General features: G+C 46.6%; 1 protein-coding gene across 2 annotated transcripts in view; it reads right to left on the bottom strand.

Moving 5' to 3' along the window:
• The window catches only part of RYBP (RING1 and YY1 binding protein), an 89,828-nt gene extending 76,697 nt beyond the window's left edge, over positions 1–13,131 (bottom strand). Inside the window, exons 1-2 of one of the 2 annotated variants that reach the window (XM_051851475.2) lie at positions 12,884–13,131; positions 11,948–12,073 (exon numbers count right to left, since the gene is read on the bottom strand). In XM_051851475.2, coding sequence (XP_051707435.1) covers positions 11,948–12,073; positions 12,884–12,915 — 158 coding nt within the window. In that variant the 5' untranslated portion in view covers positions 12,916–13,131. Of the gene's footprint in view, positions 1–11,947; positions 12,074–12,576; positions 12,792–12,883 lie in introns of those variants that run through there. The other variant, XM_051851474.1, reaches the window with a different exon arrangement.
• Between the last annotated feature and the right edge of the window lie 1,914 nt (positions 13,132–15,045).

Genomic DNA, 15,045 nt, shown 5'->3' with positions numbered 1-15,045 from the left:
TTGAATATGAAATCCAACCCAACTGTTGGCTGCTCTACTTCCAATCCAGCTTCTTGCTAATGCCCCCGGCAGGCAGCAGCTGATGACCCAAATTCTTAGGCCCCTGCCACTCATGTGGGAGACCCACCCAGATAGAGTTTCTGGCTCCTGGCTTCAGCCTGGCCAGCCCTGACTGTTGTGGTCATTTGGGGAGTGAACCAGCGGATGGAAGATATGTCTATCTCTCTCTGCCTTTCAATAAATCAATAAATATACAGATATTCCTATTCTATGTACAATGTATTAATTAAGGAACCCTCTCCAATGCCAAATCTAGATTAAAAAAATAGTTCCTTGAATGATGTCTTCTTATTTCTCTTAAGTTCACTTGGAAATGCCAACATATAATTTTTCTGTAATATCAAAATCTTCATCTTAATTATCAGGAAAGCTGGCCAGCTTCATGTGTAGAAAAATTTTAAGGTCATCAAAACCAACAGTTTCCAAAGTTGTGCTGTACGGAACTAGTTGCATCAATATTACCTGGAAACTTCTTAGAAAAGCAAAGTCTCGGCTCCTACATTAGTATCACTTAATCAGAAACCCTGAAGGTAAGATCCAGAAACGCGTTTAAACAAGCCTTCTAGATGACTGACATACACGAAAAGTTGAGAGCTATCATTCTAAACAAATGCAGAATAAAAACATTAAAAGTGGATCCCCTCATACTTGATCTTTAACAGAGGACTTGGGTAAAGTTAATTATGCTACAGATTTCAACATCTTGATCCTTTCCAAATGAAAAAAAAAATCAGAAAGAACTGTACTTACTTGGAACTACTACCCAAATCATTTTGAAAATGTAATGAAATAGCATATTAAAACACAACACCTGGAAACCTGTAGTTACTCAAATATTTGTGGATCCAAGGAATAAATACATTGCTCAATGAATAAAACAATTCTGAGTGGCAAGATTGCAAAAAAATTGTGCTTTTTTTTGTTTTGTTTTATCCCAAATTTTCTGTAAGTATAGATTACCTTCATAACTAAAGTGCAAAAGACCAATGACCAAAAAAGGCTATAAAAGAAAATAACCTATGAGAAAGATTAGAATGCCTGTCATACAAAAATAAAAAAATAACAAATTCTGGCAAGGATGTGGAGAAAAAAGTATCCCAAGCGGCCGGCGCTGTGGTGCAGTGGGTTAATGCCCTGGCCTGAAGCGCCAGCATCCCATATGGGCGCCAACTGCAGACCCAGCTGCTCCACTTCCAATCCAGCTCTCTGCTATGCCTGGGAAAGCAGTAGAAGATGGCCCAACTCCTTGGGCCCCTGCACCCACGTGGAAAACTGGGAAGAAGCTCCTGGCTCCTGGCTTCAGTTCGGCACAGCTCTGGCCGTTACGGCCATCTGGGGAGTAAACCATCGGATGGAAGACCCCTCTCTCCCTCTGCCTCTCCTCTCTCTCTGTAACTCTGACTTTCAAATAGATAAATAAAATCTAATAAAAAAGTATCCCAATAGACTATGGGTGGACATGCAAAGTGGTACAACCATTTTTGAAGACAGTATGGGGAGTTCTCAGAAAACTAAAAATAGATCTGCCAAATGACCCAGCTCTCTGACTCCAAAGGAAATGAAATCAGCATATGAAAGTTACCTGCATTCCCATGTTTACTGCAGCTCAATTCACAATAGCTAAGATATGGAAGCCTCTCCTCTCTCTGTGTAACTGTGACTTTCAAGTAAAATAAATAAATCTTAAATAGATATTTAAAAAAATTTTAAAAATTGTGTGGGTGTCATATCATCCAGTATAAAGTTATACACAGTGCTTCACTGAATCATACCATGCAAATGACAGTATACTTATTCACATGTTACAAAGAACTGAGGGGGGACCTATAATACTGTTTAAAAAAAAAAAAAAAGATTTATTTATTTTTATTTGAAAGTCAAAGAGAGAGAGAGAGAGAGAGAGGTCTTCCATCCACTGGTTCACTGCTCAGTTGGCCGCAACAGCCAGTGCTGGGCCAATCCAAAGCCAGGAACCAAGAGCTTCTTCCGGGTCTCCCACGCAGGTACAGGGGCCCAAGGACTTGGGCCATCTTCTACTGCTTTCCCAGGCCATAGCAGAGAGCTGGATCAGAAGTGGAGGAGCCGCGACTGGAACAGGCACCCATATGGGATGCTGGCATTGCAGGTGGCAGCTTTACCCACTTGTTACGGCATGGGACCCAATGCTTTGTTCTTAATTTGGGCGCTGGCCATGAGTTGTGACCAAGTACAAAAAAACCCTACATTTATATGTACACTTATATGTGTATCTTAGTATGTGTACTGTATTTCAGTAAAATATGTAAAGAAAAATAATCGGCTGACGCCGCGGCTCAATAGGCTAATCCTCCGTCTGCAGCGCCAGCAGTCCCGGTCGAGGCACCGGATTCTGTCCCGGTTGCACTTCTTCCAGACCAGCTCTCTGCTGTGGCCCGGGAGTGCAGTGGAGGATGGCCTGAGTCCTTGGGCCCTGCACCCGCAAGGGAGACCAGGAGAAGCACCTGGCTCCTGGCTTCGGATCCGCAGCGGCCAATGGGGAGTGAACCAACAGAAAAGGAAGACCTTTCTCTCTGTCTCTCTCTCTGTCCACTCTGCCTGTCAAATAAAAAAATTTTTTTTTTTAAATAATAATCTTCAAAGCATCAGTATCTTTAGATTTTACCAAGCTCCAATGATATTCTTTCTCTCCTTTACCCACACAATAAACATCTTTTTAAGTAATTTACAAGATTCTGGGGTGGCATCAGACAGAAATACAGCTCCCCCACCTTCAACAACTTATTATAGTTCAAATGTATTTTCTTTCTTTAATGTGAAAGGCAGACTCACAGAGGGACAGAGTATCCATCTGCTAGTTCACTCTAAATGCCCACAGCAGCCAGGGCTGAACCACATCAAACTTGAGAGCCAGGGACTCAATCTGAGTATCCCATGTCAGTGGCAAGGACCCAAAGTACTTGAGCCTTCACTGCTGCCCCCCAGGATGCTCACTAACAGGAAACTGGACTCGAAGTGGAGGAGCCAGGATGTAGACCAAGCACTCTGTTATGGGACGCAGGTGTCCCAAGTGATGAGTTAACCACTGTGCCAAATGCCCATCATTGTAGTTCAAAGTCAGAACTGATCATACATATTATCCTGGTAACAAAAATGGTATATTAAACTATGATAGCAAATTTCTGTCCACCTAATAGGTGTCCCATCTTCCTATTTGAAAGGCAGAGTTTTGGGGGTGGGGAGTAGATTTTCCATCTACTGGTTCACTCCCCAATGGCCACAAAGGCCAGGCTGAAACCAGGATCTTCTTCCGGGTCTCCCTAGTGGGTGCAAGGACTTCTGCTACTTTCCCAGGCACACCAGGAGGGAGCTGGATCAGAAGCATAGTAGTCAGGTCTCCAAGTGGTGCCCATGTAGAATGCCAGTGTTGCAAGCAGCTGCTTAACATGCTATGCCACAACACAGTCCCCTCTACCCATCTCCTTCTTCAACTAACAAATTCTAGTGAATTAGGTTTCACCAATCATGGTAGCCCAACTTCTAAGAAACCAAGAATGAGTCAGAGATTAGGCAAGAAAACAGGGGCCAGCGCTACAGCTCAGTAGGCTAATGCCCCGCCTTGTGGCGCTGGCACCCCGGGTTCTAGTCCCGGTCGGGGCACCGGATTCTGTCCCGGTTGCCCCTCTTCCAGGCCAGCTCTCTGCTGTGGCCAGGGAGTGCAGTGGAGGATGGCCCAAGTACTTGGGTCCTGCACCCCATGGGAGACCAGGAGAAGCACCTGGCTCCTGCCTTTGGATCAGCGTGGTGCGCCGGCTGCAGCGCTCTGGCCGCAGTGGCCATCGGAGGGTGAACCAACGGCAAAAGGAAGACCTTTCTCTCTGTCTCTCTCTCTCAGTGTCCACTCTGCCTGTCAAAAAAAAAAAAGAAAAGAAAAGAAAACAGGAGTTCTGATTCTTGCAGTTCTTACTTTGATTCCAAATTCAGAATGGTATACTTATCATTATACTGGCTATGTAAACCAGAAAATTTTGTTTTGTTTTTTTTGGCTTAAAGTAGCTCAAGTTGTATCCCTAGTCTCATAACCTTAACTAATCTCATACTACTTATGGCAGTAAACGTTTAATTTTGTTTAAAAAAAAATTAAAGAGAACAGTTAATAAAACTTGTAATATACATACAAAATATACATACAAAATCTGGTCTGCTTTTAGAGAGCAGGCACCAGATTTAACTTTTCCCTCCTACTTACCACCATGCATTGAGTAAAATTCAATATACCACTCTTCAGTTTCTTGTCCTACCCAAAGTTTCATCTCAAGTTGTATTGCTAATGCTCTAAATGCTCTAAAGTTGTAGAAACACATATTGAGCAAGGTTTAAATAAGATTGTTTTTTACACATCCCTTCCACTCGGTTTCTTTTCATAACCACAGGATATTAAGCAGATTTTTCTATACTGGCAGAGGTAGAGGAGAAGTCATAGCTAGTACACTTAAAAATAAAATGTTCATCTATTTACCTTGTGATTACAACTAGTCATGATTTTTTAAAATATATTTATGTATTTGATAGGAGGAATGAAAAGAGGAAAAGAGAGATATCTTCCATCCACTGGTTCACTCCCCAAATGGCCACAACAGCCAATTCTGGACCAAGCACTGCATCAGGGACCTTCCCAAGCACATAAGCAGGAAGCTATACCACAAGCAGAACAGTGAAGTCTCAAACCAGGACCCTGATACGCAAAGTGGGAATCCCAAGCAGTAGGTTAAACCACTGCACCACAACGCGAGCCCCTATTTATGATTTCTGAGTAACACAGTACTGGTATTTGCTTTGCTTTTACTGAGAATTCATTCTTGGCACCTCAGTCTCTATCAATCACTGCATGGAGCTAAAAATACAACTAAATAAATGAATGAAGTGAATGAGTCAAGATTTAACAGAAGTAACCAATCCAAACAGTTGAACAGAATAGTAGTGTACCCAATGTAGGACTATTAAGTATAACAAGGTCAACTATCAACTTTTGAGTATACTAACACGGAAACACAATGGACAGCACTAGCATTCCCAGCAATACTCAATGTTCTGTAACCATTAATATCTCACCTTAGGTGTCAGCTTACAAACACACCAATCTAGTGCCTTATCCTACTTTACTTGAGACTTCTCCAAATTGGCTGTGTATGTCACTGATCCCCTGTTTTATTTCCAGACTTTGACTTCTGGCTACTGAAATTACCAAATGGGCAACCAAACAGGAATAGAGAACTGTCATAGTCAATGTCATTTAGGTAAGTCTGCCAAAGCTCTGAGGCTCAAAACCACTCCAAAAGTACTTTAAATTCACTGCTTACAGGCTGCAAAGCTTTGGTTCTGTTTTTAAGTTCGAACTAATATTTGTTTAGAAAGCAAAACCAGGGGGCTGGCATTGTGGTAAAGCTGCAGCATGCTATGCTGGCATCCCATATGGGTGCCAGTTCCAGTCCCGGCTGCTCCACTTCCAATCCAGCTCACTGCTAATGGCCTGGGAAAAGCAGAGGAAGACAGCCCAAGCGTTTGGGACCCTGCCACCCATGTGGGAACCTCAGATGGAGCTCCTAGCTTCTGCCTGGCCCAGCACTGGCCATTGCTTCTATGTAGGGAGTGAACCAGCAGATGGAATCTCTGTTCTTCTCCCTGTAATTCTGACTTTCAAAATAAATAAATCTTTAAAAACAAAAATCAGAAAAGCAAGAATACTACTTTTAAGGGCACACTTTACAAAGAAAACTTTCCTCTAATCCATAAACATTGAACACACAAGACAAATGCACTAATACGAAAGAACAATTATTACAACTGTTAAACACAACTCCTTTCCCCCGTATTCATTTATTCTATACACTCTGAAACCCTACCAAGTGCCAACTACTGTAATAGACACAAGAAAATAAAGCTAAAACAAAGTCCCTGCCCTCCAAAGAGGTGCCAACCTAACAAAGGCAGGTTGGAAATCAAATAATAATAAGGTTAAGTATTGTTAACAGGGGTTTGCATGACTCAAGGGAGATGGATTTCCTGAGACATCTAGAAGGAGAAATAAAAGTCAGCCTGGACTCAAAACCAAGCAAAAGCATTTCAGAATACCAAAAAAAAAAAAAAAAAAAAAAAAAAAAAGGATGTGAAGGTATGAAAGTGAGACATCCTGGTACACACTCAGAAAACAATAAGCGGTTTGATACAAAACACACACATGCTGTATGGGGCTGTTATAGGCTGCTTGCAAAAATTCTAGAGAAAGATACAATAAAGGACCAAATCACAAGCCCACTCTGACACTCACAATTTTGGTTTTATCCTAAAGGCAGTAACAAGCAGGATATAATTAAGCAGGAATGGGACGGGATCTGTTTGGCATTTTAGAAGCACTAAGATAGATGAACTATTTTTCAATCTGTGAAATTCAAATTGTCTTTAGGTTTTCCATGTGGAGAGAAGCCTAGGGAAGCAGGTGGGCTGGTCTGTTCCATGGATGCATGCATGGAGGAAGTGGATGGGTGGTTAAGAAACATATCAGGAAATCACTTGTCTAAGGGACAAGTGAAAAGGTGTAGATGGCATCATCCAAATAGAGTGAACAGTTTAAAATGAGGTTGAGGGGGGGAACAAAAAACTAACTTGGAATCAGCCTGGACAATAAATTCTACATCGAAGAATCATGAAGGCCTCGATTAAGACCTAGAGAGGTCTTCCTGGGTAAAGGTCCAGCCTGTCTGTCTCTAACCTCCTCAAAGGTTCTCCCCTGTCTCACTCATTCCATCCCTCCTAGGATGTTCACATCCCTGGGTGCTTTATTACACTGGCTATCTTTTCAACAAGCAGGTTAAGTTCCTTGAAAGCAAGAATTTTCCATGTGTTTAACCAATGCCTTGAAACAGAAATGACAGATGAACAATCCCACTTATGAGAAGCAAAAATTGACTCCTGGTATGACTTCTACAAAGTTGTACACAGCAGGTTTCATTCCATTCACATAAAGATGTATGGACTCATGCTACTGAGGAAGGAGACAACTGTTGAACACAGAGTGAAGAGGGATCTTCTCTCCAGAATCTAGTATAAAGATCTGAATGCAAAGCACAAAACAACACAACAGCATGATGAATCTTGCAAATATAATGAGTGAAAGAAGCCAGACCCAGAAATGTACATACAGTATGACTCACAAAGTTCAAAAACAAATGAAACTAATCTCAAGTGTTAGAAATCAGATAGCAAGAGGTGGAGATAGTGTACTGGGGCTTCTGGTTCTCTTTAAGAACCTGTGTGTCAGTTACCAAAATGCGCTTACTTCCTCTAAGTCCATCAAACCTTTAAGCTTACATGTAAGCTGTACAGAGGCTCTAACTCTAAAGGTCCGAACCAAATGAGCTTTCTAAATGGCACAGGTAAGTCTATGCCAAGAACTATCCTCTGGCTCCAAAAGAAAGTAGCACTGCTGCTTACCAAAAAAGCCAAATGTCTATCTCAACATTGTCTTTTAAGTGGTCACTCCACCAGCTCACATCACTACAGCACCTTACCCTGCTCTCATTTCTTCACAGCACTTGTCACTAGTTGAACTTATTTGTTTGCTTGTTAATTTTCTCTGTCTCTCCATGGTATTTTAAACTGCATGAGAACAGGGACCTGTCTTTACCCTATATCCACAGCCTAGATGGCAGTATGCTCAATAAAAACTTGTCAAATGACCACAACTACCCAGGTAATTTACTTTAGGGTCACCAAGTACACATAAGATCAAGTCAGTACCAATAAATCAGTAAGTCCAATGCAACAGCAAATACAAAATAAATTATTACTTCACTTCTGGATAAGAGTAATCTTTAAAACTGTACCAGCTTTTGTACCAGCTTTGAGGGTGACAGGTTTGATAAGCTTTGATGCGTTGGAAGACAGAAGTAATTTTTCGATGTATTTTACAGGGAACTGTTATGAAAGACAAACGCTACAATAAAACCAGCGGGACCTGGGGAGCAGAACCACTCTTAAGGAATACCAGGAAATGCAGGTTAACAGGCCTGGCTCTGCTCCCAGGGTAGTTACCTAACTCCTTTCCTTTAAGCAAATTTTCCCATCTGAAAAGTATCACAGGATGAGGTGTTTTTTAAACTTCTAGCAAAGATCATAACCATGATCATAACCATGATTCTGAATTTGAGGAGGGAGGAAAAATCAAACATTAGAATTTCCAAGAATCATGGAGTTATTGAATAAACACAAAACCACTGTTTCTTTAACCCTTCAATTCATATCCTGAGTACCAACTTTTAAAAAGACTGCTACTTTAGATATCACACTGGAAAGAGATAGTATTTCTTACCCACCCACCTGCCATCTTACATACATACCCTATCTTCTACCTTGAAAACCTTGGAATATATATAGCGGCATGGTGGGGAAGCAACCTTCCAATCTCCTATCCCTCCCCCTCCATGATCAAAGGCTAAAAATCATAACCAGCAAGGGTTAGAAAATGAGACAGTATAGCTGAAAAAGTAAATGTATCAATGACCCAAATAAAATTGATAACAGATCTAAAATATAGATCTCGACTACCCACTGAGCCTCAAAGTAGCCTATTAAGTGTCCTTCCTTCATTGTGGTTCTTAGGACCTTCTAACTTTCATTTCACCTGCTTTAAGTTGTTCCAAAGAGAAAACTCATCTTATTCTAAATTTCCTTCACAATTCCACCTGCACAATTAACACATCTGATGCTGAGGCAGGTGTTCAGCCTGGAGGTTAAGCCACTGGATTGGGATGTCCACATCCCAGAGTGCCTGGACTCAAGTCCCAGCTCCTGATAAAGTGCACCCTGGGAAGCAGCAGATGATGGCTCAAGTACTTGAGTCCTAGCCACCCACGTGGGAGACCCAGATGGAGCTTCCAGCTCCTGGCTTTGGGCCAGCCCAACCCATCACTGTGGGCATTTGGAGAGCGATCTAGGAGATGGGAGCAAGTGTGTACATGCTCTCTGTGTAAATAAATTCAACAAATAATTATATATCTGATGCACATGGCAACAGTGATGAAAAGCTGGCAGGTGATTTTGTAGAAACCAATTGTCATTGTCCATAAGAAATAGGAGGGAGGGGACCCTTCTAACTGGCCAAGCCAAACTGTTCCAAACTTCTACAGCACCTATCTATAGCTCCAGTAGCATGTCTGTAATTGAATTAATGAGCATCTGGGTACATGTCCCACCAACCTTTTGATACTCCCTCATTCCCAATGTCTTCAGTACTATCTCTCACATCCTAGGAACTTAATAAATGTTGTTTGAATGAATGGCAGTCTTTTTCTCATCACACTGAGGAATATCAACTTTATCTTCAAAGGGCAAATACAGTTCTGTGTCCTACTGGACTACCACTAATTCAGCACAGGTCTCCTTGATTGACTGGTAGACGATGAGACAACAGTAACAAAAATGGCCACAATTTCCTAAATAACCACCAGCTAGCCAACTAGCCAAGGCTACCAGAAATATAAAAACAAGCAGTAAAACCAATTTCTGTGACAGTCAACACATTATTCTAAAATCACAAATTTTGCCCATTACCCAATATCCCAAACCCAGTATTATCATGTCTTTTACTGACATCAATAAAGTCTGATCACTACTACCCAAAACAGAAAATGTCAAGTTCATACCAAGACTTTGAAATACCAAAAAAGAAAAAAAAAAAAAGAAAGAAAGAAAAAGAAAATTACAAGGCAAAGGCCCAAGCAGAAAACATAGCAATAAGCAGTACCAGAGTACTTAGCCAACACCATACTGGATAGGACAGAATGAAAATCTGTCAAATGCACTTCTCCACATAAAGCCCATTTATAACATAAGAAAACCAAAATGTTACTCGCGTTCTGGTCACTAATAACTTCTACATAGAACTGAAAACAGCAAAATATATGTACTGGCAGTAACCAAAATGAAACCAATTTGGTCAGGTGAGAGTATTATAAATATAAGTCCTCAGATCTGTGTTCAAATCCTACCCAATAACAGACATCAAAGTTACACAACAACTCTTGAAGATAGTAAGTTAGGTGGATTATCCTATTCGTGAACCCTCCAAAATATTCTTCTTAAAAATCTAATGGTTTAATAATGTTAATTTACTGTCATCTGTGGCTCCGAAAGAAGTTTAAGCATATATGTTATTTTTAAAGTCAAAGCCTTCCCCATGTTTCCAAAAAGTTGATGAGTCAGGTTTTTTAAAAATACATGTAGAAACTGAAACGCATTTCGTTACAATTATTCCCAGCATTAAATCAGATATGAACTCTTGGAATTCGGTTTAAGTTTCTCTTCATCAATAAGGTTTTCAAGTTCTTCTGAGTTTCCTAGTCATTTACTTGAACATCATCTACAGTAACACTCAAAGCAAAACCACAATAAAGAGGTTTGGCCTCTGAGGGATTCTACACGTAAAAAAAAAAAAAAAAAAAACATTACTCATAGATGCTACACAATCATCATTGCTTTAAATAACAAATACATTTCTAAACTTTCATGCCATTCGATGGAATTCCCACTTTTGAAGACAGCAAAACAAAACCTACAAAGCCACGAACACAAAAATTTGACATGCGTTTACTTTAAAAACTACTTATGGGGGAAATATTTGTAGTTCTTGGGTATTTTTATTCAAAGGTCCCATTATTTAGAGTTAGTGGAATTCACAGAACTCTTCTACCAGTAATGAGAGCAATTAATCTCAGAGTTACATTCCTTCAGGTTGCCCAATATCCTATTTAATACCAGATATAAATGAAGCAACGAAACCTTAACAGGATACATTCATTTCGCCAAGAGAACAATGTTCAGCTGGACATGCAGGGTACTACTACACAGTCACAGAGGAATGCCACCAATTCAAGCCCAGAAGACCTGTGGAAGGAGACTAGGAGACTCAAAGAAATCAATTCTTAGTCCCCAAGAACTTCTATTCACCAAGCACTCACTCTCACTCTCGCACCTTCAATGTCAGTCCATCAAATGCGACCAACAGTTTAACTTCAACTCTAACACTACTGAAACAAATTCCAGATAGAAGTTAAAAGATGACCAACAGACCACAAAGCCAGTCTTGACATTCTCTCCAAGTGTATCTAAATGTCCAATCTAAAGTTGCTGAACTCGTTTTGATAACACCTGCAGTTTACCACCTCATCGAAATGGAAAGGAATTCTTTCAACATTCTTTATTATAATGAAGGTTTAAACACAGACTTCAACAGTCACTCTTCACCATTCTGCAAAATCGGTGTAAGCTCATCAAAAACAAATAAACAGTCTCAAAACAACCACCACCACGGGGGGAAAAAAACTGAACAGCTCAGCCAAAAAAAAAGAAAAAAATGCACTTTCCTTATCAAACCCCAACAGTCATTTTCAAGTGCAAGAAAGTAACAGACATTTGCAGCTCCCTACCAGAAAAGCTCAATCAGCCTTATTGTACTACCACCACCACCAAACTGCTCAGAGAAAAATAACTTAGGGCAAGCAAAGCAAAGCCACTCCGCACATGGCAAAAATAAATAAAAAGGTTCCTGTCCCAAATCCGCAGCCATGGTGCCGCTCTCTCCTCTCCTTCCAAGCCAATGGACACAAGTGTCAAATAGATGCAGGCTGTGTGAAGTTAAGCTGGGAAAAACTCCCTCCCATAAATCATTCGGGCAACACGAGGCAATGCACCCACACGAAATACACGGAACCCACACCACCGCATCAGCCACCCCCAAAGGCAACGAAGGCCGCAATCAACAAGTTGGAAAGAGGGCAGCAAAGTCCGGCTCAGGACCCTGTCCCCGCACCGCGGGCCGAGTCCGTCAACAAAGGTAACACAGAGCGGCAGGTACCTGGTGGAGGTGCCTTTCCTCACGTCGCAGATGCTGCATTTGAAGGCTTCAGCGCTGTTTCGGAAGGTGCAGACGCTACAATCCCAAAAGCCCTCATCGGCGGCAGGTTTCGCTTGTCTTTTCGGCCTTCGGAGGAGTCGGGAGCCGGGGGAAGGGGAGGGAAGAGACCGAGAGCAGGGAAAAAGAGGGAGAGACAGCAAAAACACAGGCGCTGTGAGCCGCCGTAATTTCGCAGGAATCCGGCGCTGGAAACTTCGCCCGCGCGACCACCCACCCACCCCCCTTCCCGGGAACTGGAAGGGCGAGCGAGTGAGCGAGCGAGCGAGCAGGCTGGCGGGCACGGGAACCGGGCGGGCACGGGAACCGGGCGCCCCCGCCGGCCGCGGCGGCCGCGGGCCGGGCCGGATCGCCTCGCGCTCGCCAGGCGGCGGCGGCGCCCCGGGAAGGGCCGCGGCGGGCGCAGGAAGCGGGCGGACTTGTGGACCCGAGCGCGGGGCTGGGGGGGCCGCGAGGGGAGCCGCGGGCCGGATCTGGAGGGGGCGCGCAGGGGCAGCCCGAGGCCGGCGGCGGGGAGTGGGCCGGCTCCTTCCCGCTCCCCTCCCCTGCTCGCGCCCTCCCTCCCTCCCCACCTGGTTAAATCTCCCTTTGTCTGGGAGGAGCGGCGGCGGCGGCGGCGGCGGCGGCGGCGGCGGCGGCTGAGGAGGGCGGCTGAGGAGGAGCCGCCATGGCTGCGGCGCGCACGGCCGCCGGCCCCGGGCAGGAGCGACACCGCCTCCCGCCGCCGCCGCCCGCCGCTGCCGCCGCCGCCTCCCCGCCCCCGGATCTCCATCTTAGCAGCGCCTCCCCCCGCCCGGTGGCTCCGGGGCCTAGTCGTCGCCGGCCCCCGCCCGCCCCCAGCCCGCCCTCCCCTTCCGCCCCTCGGCTCCGAGCAGGTACCTGGTCGGGCTCTTCTTGTCGCCCATGGTCATGGATGGGCTGTACCCCCGCCCCCCCCAAGCCGAAACCCGCGCCGCTCGGAGGAGAAACGCCGTCCGGGGAGTCGTCGCGGAACGGCCCCCCTCCCTCCCCCGCGCCCGCCCTCCCTCAGCCGCTGGGGCTCGAGCTCCGGCCGCTGCCGCCGCCGCCGCCGCCGCCGCCAGTCTCCGGACGAGACTAGTCCCCGCCAGCGCCGCCTCCGCCGAGTGACTGACGAGGGGCGGGGCCGGGCGCCGCGCGTCACGCGCCTGGCGGCCAATGGCAGGGCGGCGGCCGGGGCCGCGAGGGCGGGGGCGGGGCGCGGGGGAGGGCGGGGCGTGGCGGACGTGGGCCGGGCCGTCGGTGTGCGTGCCCGGGAGTGTGTGCGCGCTGGGGGCGCGCGTGCCTGCCGCTGGCCCCGCGGCCCGGCGCGGCGGAGCGTGCGAGCTCGGCGGGGCGCACGTGGCCGCGCCCGGGCGCCGGCAACGGGCTTCGGGGCCCCGCGCGGCCGCCCGGTGCGGCTGTCGCGCGGCCCTGGGCCCCGCAGCCGCTCCGGGGAAGTAGTTCCAGGCAGTTTGCGCGCGCGGTGGGGGTTGGCCACAGCCGCGCCGCCCGCAGCGCCTCGAGGCTTGCTGCGCCCCGGGAGACCGCGGGGCTTCGCTGAGCCCGCGGGCCCCCCCTGCGCCCTTGTGTTCCTCTGCCACGCGGAGCTTTGTAGCTGCCTCTCCGGGAGTCCCTGCCCCCCCCCCCACGCCGAGACGCTAGCCCGCAGCCCTCCGGGGCCCCCGCTGCGGGAGGGAACTCTGCAGAAAGGGTGTGGCGTAATTCACTGCCCGGGGCTGGCCGCGGAGCTCTGACTTCTCGGACCCCCGGGCGCCTAAATAAGGCGTTTCCCTAGGGAAGTTGCTATTGAAATCGTGGCGACCTCAGGCCAGCCTTCTAACCTTGTGTCTCCAAAATGAGGCTAATAACCCTTCTCCTTAGAGACAGATGCGTGGAAAGCGCGCAGTGAGATCCTGGCACTTGGGCAGGCACTGGGTAGGGAGCGGGTATGGCTAGGCCCTGGCTGTGCTTCCCCGCGCTGGGAGATGTTTGAAGAACAGGTAGTACCCATCAGTTTCTGCCCCACTTCCAAGAATGCTTGCCAAATTGACTTGAACGGGAGTCACGTCACGGGTCCTCTTACCCCTCGGGCCCTGGGGGAGGCATGGCAGGGGGAGGACCCTGGCTGATAAGAAAAGAGGCACAGATGGGGGATGGGACAGGGCTATAGCTGATGCCAGACCTAGGGAGATGGGAATGGGGTGTGGAGGAAAGATAAGACAGGTCAGCTGTCCTCAGCACTGGCCCTGGAAGGGAAGCAGGGGCACAGGGGACAGGAGAGCCCGCAGGGAGCAGAAAGTCCCTGGAGAGCTCAAAGGCTCCCAACAGAGAGAATAAAGGAGGGAGGGACTGTGTCCTCGATAAGCTCAATCAGCACATCACGTTCTCTCCAGGCCGGCACACCCTGGAGGGCCCAAGGAGCAACAGTTTAGCAAGGGGCAGCAGCAGCCTCCAGGGCTGGCCCGGCTGCCTCCCTTAGGAGGGGACGGAGGGTAGGAGGAAGAAGAGAGAGCCGAGAAGTGAAGGGCCAAGCTCGCTAGCCATGGCCTCCCGTGCCTGCCTGGCATGCTTCCAGGACTCTGCCCCTGGCGTGAAGGTTGCGCATGAAAAGGGACATTAAGAAATGCCAGCTGGAAGAGTGACCTCAGGGGAGGGAACTTGGGTAGAAGGGAGCCACAGGTAGCGACCAGCAGGCTGACTTTACCAGTACCATCTATGTAGAGGGAAATACACAGATTGTCATTAGCAGCTCTGTGCCTGGACCCACCATCCAGACCAAAGCAGAGCATTTTCATCTTGTAAGGCCACTGCAAAACACTCCAAACACTGGAGTAAAGGAAGAGGTTTATTGGGGAAAACCCGACAGGGATGAGGCGAAGAAGGAAAGAAAGAGAGAAAGAGAGAAAGGAGAGTGTAAGGAGAGACAGAGAGACAAATATTAACCAACAAGTCCTGTTAAACCTTTGAGGAGGGCTTCGAAGTAGCAGCAATGAATCCCTTTAGGGTGGGGGTGGAGCTGACACCGGTGCTTGGGCCACGTG

The sequence above is a fragment of the Oryctolagus cuniculus genome, chromosome 10 (genome assembly GCF_964237555.1).
Source record: "Oryctolagus cuniculus chromosome 10, mOryCun1.1, whole genome shotgun sequence".
NCBI lineage: Eukaryota > Metazoa > Chordata > Mammalia > Lagomorpha > Leporidae > Oryctolagus > Oryctolagus cuniculus.
Note: the sequence above shows the minus strand (reverse complement) of the source record. Positions and strands in the feature narration are given on the sequence as shown.